The 8,822-nt window shown below is 43.1% G+C and overlaps 1 protein-coding gene across 1 annotated transcript; it reads left to right on the top strand.

Moving 5' to 3' along the window:
* Window positions 1-235: 235 nt before the first annotated feature.
* Window positions 236-8,347, top strand: MUSTN1 (musculoskeletal, embryonic nuclear protein 1). Its single transcript, XM_069967161.1, has 3 exons — window positions 236-343; window positions 7,273-7,393; window positions 7,715-8,347. Exons 1-3 carry the CDS (start codon window positions 248-250, stop codon window positions 7,813-7,815), a joined length of 318 nt encoding a protein of 105 aa, XP_069823262.1. The 5' UTR covers window positions 236-247; the 3' UTR covers window positions 7,816-8,347.
* The last annotated feature ends 475 nt before the right edge of the window (window positions 8,348-8,822 follow it).

The following is an 8,822-nucleotide window of genomic DNA, read 5'->3' as shown; positions in this document are numbered from 1 at the left end:
TATATAATGATTCCACTGTATAACGGACTCTCACCACCCCCTATTTTTGTGTTATACGGGAATTGATGATGCAGTATATATATCTGGCAGCTGTGGTAACATGTACCCCCTTAAATGACCGTTGTTTGGATTCTTTGCCCTGCAGTCATCTTACAGAATAAACCCCCTGAGTGTCCTGCTGTTCTGGATAAGGCTGGGAGTGTAAACACCCATTCCCCACGTCACCCCCGTCACTACATATATATAGATGCAGCTGTCCGCCAGTGGATTGCAGAGCCCTGTCTGTGCTATTGTGCCTTCTGTGATAAGTAACCCATTGTGGGCAGAGATGTCCCAGCCGCAGGTGAGCAGCTTTATATTGTTATTACGCTTTGCTGTTTGTAGTCAGTGTAGCTGTGGGCTCCAGGATTGTTCTGATCTCATGCAAAAAGACTGAATATCTATCTATCTATCATCTATCTATCTATCATCTATCTCCTATCTATCTATCTATCTATCTATCTATCTATCTATCTATCTATCTATCTATCTATCTATCTATCTATCTATCTATCTATCAAGCAAAATGATCTATCTATCTACCTACCTATCTATCTCCTATCTATCTATCTATCTATCTATCTATCTATCTATCTATCATCTATCTATCTATCTATCTATCATCTATCTATCTATCTATCTATCTATCTATCTCCTATCTATCGTTTTTGTCCCAGATGTGTTTTTTTTTGTTTGTTTTTTTGTGGCTTTACAAGTTTTATATTATGTTCACACACAGTATTTCCATCAGTCTTTTTTCAACTAAAACCAGGAGTGGGTTGAAAACATGGAATCTAAGCAAATCTTTCCATTATATTATTGCCCTGTCAGTTCATGTGTGAACATAGCCTTACTGTTATGGATCAAGGTGAACTTTTTTTTTTCTTCATTTTTGTCTTGTACTCTAACTCTTCAGGATGATGGGAGTTATGGTTTTGCAACAGCTCAGGGAGCCACAGGTTGGGACACACTTCCCTATAAATTGGTAAAGAGCAAAACTATAAGTTGAATTAGAATTTGTTGGGGGGTGGGGGTGGGGGGAGATGTTTAAAGTTTACTTGTCACGATAAAAAAAACTTTTGACATATTAAAAGTTTTGATCGCTGCGGAGGCCCCCACCAACTAGAAAAACGAGTGGGGAAAACACACTTCACTTCTCCACTACGTTTACACAGAGCGATAATTCGCCCAATCGATCGTTTAACGATTTTGAAGCAACAATTTGGTTTTTAAAACGATCAGCGTTTAGATGAATAAATCGTTAGAAAAATCGTTTGAAAATTCGTAAGAAAAATTGTTATTGCAATAGTTTTTAAGATCGCTTAAGCCCATCTTTTACATAGGGTAAATCGGAGAGAGAATGTTTACACTAAGCGATCTGCAAATTTTCAGCGAAGGACGATTTAAGAACTTGTTGAAAGATCAGAATGAACTATTTCTCGCTCGTCGTTTGATCGTTCGCTGTGTTTACAATGTACAATTATTACTCAAATGCAAACGTTTATGCGAAAATTCGAACGATAATCGTTCCGTGTAAACGCAGCAATCCAGAAAAACCCATAGACTTATGATGGAGCCACCTGGCCATAGATCGCTGTGACCTAACATTCATTTTATTAGCTATTTCTGCCAATGGTTTCATGCATGTGACCATTTGGCTTGGCTGAACATGCATGCATCCTGAACAGAGGACTTCCAGATCCCTCTGTGAGTGGCTTATTTCTCCAAGAACAAAAGGATCGGGCTTTTAAAATTCAACTTGCCCAAACCTTCTCTCCACAGACGTCATCATTCCAGGAAAAGTCAGGAGGCTGCTCTAAACATTAGACAGTTAATGCTGAAAATAACCAGTTCAGCCAACTTTTCTCTCAATGGTGTAAGGTGAAACTGGCTCAGTTGCCCCTAGCAACCAATCAGATTCCACCTTTCATTTTCCAAAGAGTCTGTGAGGAATGAAAGGTGGAATCTGATTGGTTGCTAGGGGCAACTGAGCCAGTTTCAATTTACACCATGTTTGATAAATCTCCCCCATGTGTATAGGGACCTCACATCCTCAAATCCTGAACACAGTGCCCCTGGAACGTTGTGCTATACCGTACCTCCATGTTTCTCTGACCTCGCAGAAGTAAAACATTTAAAGAGGAACCATCTGTTCTGCTAGCACCACGTTACATCTTTTTGGTCATTCTTAGCTTAGGAGTCCAGTGGGCGGTCCTAATCACAGATTGATGTCTATCTTTGTATACTTATACAGAGGAGGTTGTCAGTCATTGAGTGAGACATCCCACTAGACTCATAAGCTTAAAGGGGTTATCCAGCGCTACAAAAACATGGCCACTTTTCCCCCTCTCTTGTCTCCAGATTGGGTGGGGTTTCAAACCCAGTTCCATTGAAGTAAATGGAGCTTAACTGCAAACCACACCTGAACTGGAAACAAGAGAGGGGGAAAAGTGGCCATGTTTTTGTAGCGCTGGATAACCCCTTTAGCAGCTACAAATTATCATGAATATTTTAGTTATGTTCCCCATCGTGCGGCTCTCCAGCTGTTGCAAAATGACAACACCCATCATGCACTGACAGCCAAATGATTAGAGCTGTAGTTTTGCAACAGCTGGAAAGCCGCAGGTTATGGAAAACACTGTCCTGGGGCTTTAACATTGAAGCTGAATTGCTTTGAGGAGACTCTTGGAGGAAGAAGTTCTCAAGGTGACCCCATGACTCTCTGCGCCCAGATTAGAAATTGCCGTCATCTGTGCCACTCTCCGTCCTCAGCACTGTGACAACAAAGTCTCCAGATCTTTATTCAGAGAAGAGAGTCACTGGCAAATCACAGAGGAGCTTGGTGCCAGCTCCTGAGAGTATAACTATCACCTCCCCCTCCCCATCCACATAGCTCTTGCATGTCATCATGGCCGCATACAGGGGGGAGTGCTTTCTGTTATCCCACAAGATGCAGATTTCTCTCCCTGTATTTATATTGCTGTCACTCACTTTAAGTAAACTTATTGGGTAAATGGAAATGAGGTTCTGTCTGCGTAGACGTCATAGAAAAAAACCTCAGTGCAGAGGATGTGACCCCAGTCCATTTCACTTATATAGTGTATGCTCTGTGATGTGGCTAAAAAAGAAAATCTATTGTGGCAGAATCCTGGCTGCAGCCACAAGAGTGACTGGCAGAGCAGAGAGCCAATGGCTGCTTGCTGTGACAGTCTGCCGTTTTTACCTATAAGGGCCTTATGGTAAATACATAGGTGCAGGAGCAGACTACCTTCTGCTTAACTCCTTATGTACTGCAGTGTGTGAGTGACCCAGAGTTCTGAAGACACCTCTTACCTTCTCCCCCGGGCCCCCCTCCTGCATGGGCCCCATAGCAACTGCCTACCCTGCCTCTATGGTAGCTACCCCACTAGGTTCTATAGAACTTGAACCTTGTCGAACCTTTCGCATTTGATTCCCGATGCCTTCCTGGTCTGTGGGAAAGGAGGAGACATCCCGGGGACCGCCTGGAATTCCGGGATTCAGCCAATTACCTAGGCTGAATCCCAGAATTCCAGAGGGTACCCAGGCTGTCTCGGCCTTCCCCACGGACCGAGAAGGCATCGGGAATCAAATGCGGAAGTTTGCAGGTGCATATGAAGAATACCGGCGCAGAGCGAGTGAACGGGGTGTCGTTTTAAAAAAATTGACCAGGCCACCAGGATCTTTGCACCGTTGCCGAAAAGGTGGTGAAAAAACTATTTCAGATAGCAAATGGTACATTTGCTTTAAAGGGTGTCGTGCGGCTTAAAAACAAACAAACAACAACAAAAAAAACACAGTTACCTTCTTTAACAAACAGTGCCATCCGACCTGAGCTACCTGTGGACAAGTGTGACTATTTTAGGAAGAGGTTTTCAACAGGGGACTAGGCTGTGCAATGCTCCATGGGAAAAGAATACACAAAGTAGGGAAAGAACTTGCTGTACAGTGCCACCTTATAATTATAAGAAAGGCTCCTTCCAGTAGGTGGCGCTCAAAGGGGTACTCCAGAGACTAAAAATTAGATTTTAATACTTTGCTTTAAGTTATATTAATTTGACACGCTGTAGTGGTGTCCCGCCTCTGCCGCTAAATGACTGAGCGGGCCTGTTACGTCCCAAGTCCCAAGCAGGAAGTGGCTGGACACCAGGGACTGGAGCCAGGGAAGAAAGTGGATGTTTTTTTTTTTTCAATCACCTCCTCCCCAGGTTTTTTCTTTTTTTTTAATGGGCCCTGTCCAGAGTTCTCCTTTAAGGTCTAGATGTTGAAGCTACCTCCAGTCAGTGGCGCTGTAGAGCAAGTTCTTTCCTTTCTGGAAATTAGCTACTTGTATACTGTTTTAGGAAGAAATCAACCATGTTTTTATAGCTTCATACAAATCCTCTCATTTCAGGGTCCTAAACATCTTTATTTGATTCTAGTAGAATGCAAAAAAGGCTTTTTTTCTTTTTTTATTAAAGGTTAGCAAACGTTTTTTACAAACTTCTGACATGTCAGAAATCCTGATGGGTGGGTGTCTGGACGCTGAGACCACAATGGTCACTAAAATGAAGGCAGAAACCCAGGGCTCGACCCCCTGTTCGTTTCTAGTTCGCTTCTCCCAGAGAGCAGATTAAGTGATATACGGATTCATAAAAGTCTATGATGATTTCCATCATCCCATAAAACATGTTTTTTTTTTATTGGTCCCACCACACACACACACACGTCAAAACTATGATGTCAGAAATTATACAACTTTCTATTATAAATAAATAAAAAACTGAGAAGGCTCATGTGACCTAATCTGTTAAATGGTGCTTGAAACTAGATTCAATTGAAGGAGTAACCACGGCTGAGGCACCCTCTGTACCCCCTGTTGTTGCTCCCCTGCACCCGCTGATCCCCCTCTTGTTACACCCCTGCACCTGCTGCTCCACGTGTTACACCACTGCATCCCCTATTGTTACACCCCTGCACCCGCTGCTTTCCCTTATTATTACACCCCTGCACCTGCTGCTTCCCCCCTTTGTTACACCCTTGCACCCGCTGCTTCCCCCTATTGTTACACCCCTGCACCCCACTGCCTCCCCCTATTATTACACCCCTGCACCCGCTGCTTCCCCCTATTATTACACCCTTGCACCCGCTTCTTCCCCCTATTGTTACACCCCTGCACCCGCTGCTTCCCCCTATTATTACACCCTGCACCCGCTGCTTCCCCCTATTGTTACACCCCTGCACCCGCTGCTTCCCCCTATTATTACACCCCTGCACCCACTGCTTCCCCCTATTATTACACCCTTGCACCTGCTTCTTCCCCCTATTGTTACACCCCTGCACCCGCTGCTTCCCCCTATTATTACACCCTTGCACCCGCTGCTTCCCCCTATTATTACACCCCTGCACCCGCTGCTCCCTCTATTGTAACACCCTGCACCCGCTGCTCCCCCTATTGTTACACCCTGCACCCGCTGCCCCCCTATTGTCACACCCCTGCACCCGCTGCTCCCCTATTGTTAAAACCCGGCACCCTCTGTACCCCCTGTTGTTACACCCCTGCACCCTCTGTACCCCCTGTTGTTACATCCCTGCATTCCCATTCATGATCAGTCTTCTTAGATTGTAGCTGTAGACTACACTATCACCACTCATTTTATATACCGAATGTAATGGGCACTTGGTATCTGGGCAGCAGAGTCAGAAGAACTCGTATTGATAATTTCTGAAACATGTTTTATTTTCTGTATAACAATGAGAGACGACCAAGAGCATCTCAGAAAATCTCCCGACGTTCTGGAGACACTGCGGCTCACTGAAGCAGATGAAGCCTTGTCTCCAGCCATTCAACGACTTGCCCAAGTTTGAATTTTCTGCAAAGTTACAATAAATCTCAGGGGGGGTTTGTTCTGTAGACTGTGTAGGTTACTGAAATATCAACGGATGTGTACAAGAACATGGACTGGCTCTTTAAAGCAACAGTTTTTTTTGTTTTTTTTTAATTCTCCCTCCCCTACCCCCACCCCTTGACAGCAAGTTTGCCCTTATACTTACCTAGGATAATCCTGCTCAAAAAAAGAGACCAACCAAAGGAAGTCCCAGTGCTTTGCACACAAGGAAAGACACCTGTCCATCATGCAGGTTGTAGATCAACTGGGGGCAATTAACTTAGATTTATTGTATTATTACCTTTTGGTAATTCTATTATCAGCTCTGCAGCTTACCAGGAGACAATGCTCTTTGTTATGCAACAATTCAGTTAGTATATCACTGTGGTTACAGAGGTTATGGTGTTGTGTGACAGGAGAGCTGACCATACAATGTGAGTACCCCCCAAATTCTCTGCTACTGAATGTACTCCGTGCGTGCTCAGTAATGGCTGTCAATTAATACCAAGCCATGTCTGTGAGCGCGCAGAAGACTGTGACTTCCTGTGTTTGGTCTCTTTTTTTGAACATAAAAAACCCACTGAATATTAGCACAGAGGCAGAAAGGAACACAGTTTAACAGGAAGGGAGACACCTAGTGGCCTTATGTATAATCATACATAGAAAAAAAAATTGATACATAGAAAAAAAATTTGATTTCTTAAAACAAAAAGTTTCATGACAGACTCGCTTTAAGTGACAGTGCCCATTTATTAAACTGATGCTTTCTAACATATCAAAAGTTTTAATTAGTCGGGGTCTGAACATCCAAAACTTTTGGCTTGTCAAATTTCTTTTAAAGTGACAGGAAAAATTGAAGGTTTCTATTATAGTTATATAATTAGTAATAATATAATAATATCAGATTCCATTTCCAGGATGGTTAGAGATCAAAAAGTTACAAGGACCATGCCACCCTATGAGTGATAATAACAGCAATAGTAATACTTCTCCTATAGACATAAGTAAAGAAGGAGCAGACAAGGCTTTCCAGCCGCTCGGATAAAGCATAGAGCGCTTCCAAGTTTCCTCCAGCCCTTGCCTGATTTTCAGCAGAAGGGTAGGACCTATTTATAACCATGGCATTATTTGTTGGCAATGAACGTCTTGTTTAGAACATAATTCAGAGTAATGAAGACTCCATAACACTCCGGAGCCGCCGCCGCTGCTTTGTGTTACTATTTATCCTGCTATCATTTATCTAAATGCATGGTAACAAGATGGCAGTCATGGAAAAGATGCAGACGACTATGTTTAGATGGATGATTATATGCTATATATATATGCTGCTTCCTTTTTTCCCCACCAGGAAGCCCCAGTTATAAAGAAGAGGCCAAAGGTGAAGGAGGAAGATCTGAAAGGAGCTAAAGATAAGCTTGGCAAACAAACTCCGATTAAATCCAAGACGTACCAAGTTATGAAGGAATGTGGTACGTAGGAGTCATGTGAATGTACCTGAAATGTTTAGATAACCCCGTAATATAGTGGGTATGTGAGGCTTAATAGGTTAATTGCCTGAAAGCACCTAAAATAATTTCTTAAAAATCCCTTTGTAGTAATTTAAACCTGTGTCACCATGGTAACAGACAACAAATAACTCTAGTGTAGTCTGATCCTGCAGTTGTTCTTCCTGTCTATAAGGGGTGAGACAGAAGAAAGTATCATTGGCACCTGTATTGGTTATAAGCCACCCTTCTATGCATTATTCTTCTGAATCATTGACTAACATCTCATCGTGTCTTCATTTGTAGAACAAGCCGGATCTGCAGCCCCATCCGTGTTTAGTCAAGCCAGAACGGGAACGGAGACGGCTTTTGACAAGGGGACACCAGCAAAAAGCGTCTTTGGATGATGCTTTACAGAATGCCTAGTGTGCACAGTGTCTTACAGTCTACAATTTTTTTACCATGTGCCTTTGAAGTAGCTTGTAAAATGGGTGTATGAATGTAACTTCCTTCTATGTAGCCTTGTGATTGGTGGCCCCCTCTTTCCATGGCCTCCTTTGGTGATCTTCCAGCCTGGGCTTGTAGAAATCCCCATGGAACCTACAGACGGGTGAGCCCAACATCATGTATCAATATGATGCCGAGAGCGGGGAAAGTGTTTAAATCTTTGCTCTTCGAATATACAGTGCCACAATGATATTAACACTTTCCCCGTTCCTGGCATAATAATGATACAAGATGCCAGGTGTGTATAGAGTCCACTACACTGCTTACCCTTCCGTTGGTTCCGTGTTTGACTGAACGTGGGAATAAGCCCTTAGTGCGACACGTGCACAGCATAGCCAGGATCTGATTGGTTGCTATGGGTTGAATTTATTTCAGATGGGTTTCTTTTTTCTACATGTTAATAAATCAATAAAATTTAGCTGGTTTTGCAGACATTGGTTTTCAGCCATATTGAGTCTTTTTTTTCCCCACTGAAACTTTTCTAATGCCGCCTATATTTCCCATGAAGCTTCAGGCTTTGCAGAGAGAAGAGAGTACCCGGCTAAACCACTGAGACTCATAAGTGGGTTGGTGTCAGTTCACATCATGTGCAGTTCTGATGCAGTTTTCTCATCCAGAGTGCACTTTTAAAGTGTCACTGTCGTTAAACTTTTTTTTTGCAGAAATCAATAGTCCAGACGATTTTAGGAAACTTTGTAATTGGGTTTATTAGCCAAATATGCCATTATCTGCATGTAAAAAGCCTTTTCCCAGGTCCCCCCTCCTCTCCTTTCTGTCATCCACTCCTCAGAATCTAGAAATCTCGACAGTTTTTTCATCAGCCGGATCTGTCTGTGCTATGGAGAGGGGAGGGGGAAGGAGCGAGATTAGCGGGCAGCTGAGAGCCGAAAACAAATGATTGTTCAGT

The sequence above is a fragment of the Dendropsophus ebraccatus genome, chromosome 4 (genome assembly GCF_027789765.1).
Source record: "Dendropsophus ebraccatus isolate aDenEbr1 chromosome 4, aDenEbr1.pat, whole genome shotgun sequence".
Classification (NCBI taxonomy): Eukaryota; Metazoa; Chordata; class Amphibia; order Anura; family Hylidae; genus Dendropsophus; species Dendropsophus ebraccatus.
Note: the sequence above shows the minus strand (reverse complement) of the source record. Positions and strands in the feature narration are given on the sequence as shown.

Bases quoted from the DNA above. Each gene is read 5' to 3' on its own strand.
- MUSTN1 (XM_069967161.1), top strand. From the start codon at position 248: ATGCAGCTGTCCGCCAGTGGATTGCAGAGCCCTGTCTGTGCTATTGTG. The intron at 344-7,272 runs GTGAGCAGCTTT...TTTCCCCACCAG, and splicing joins CAGAGATGTCCCAGCCGCAG to GAAGCCCCAGTTATAAAGAA. The intron at 7,394-7,714 runs GTACGTAGGAGT...CTTCATTTGTAG, and splicing joins CCAAGTTATGAAGGAATGTG to AACAAGCCGGATCTGCAGCC.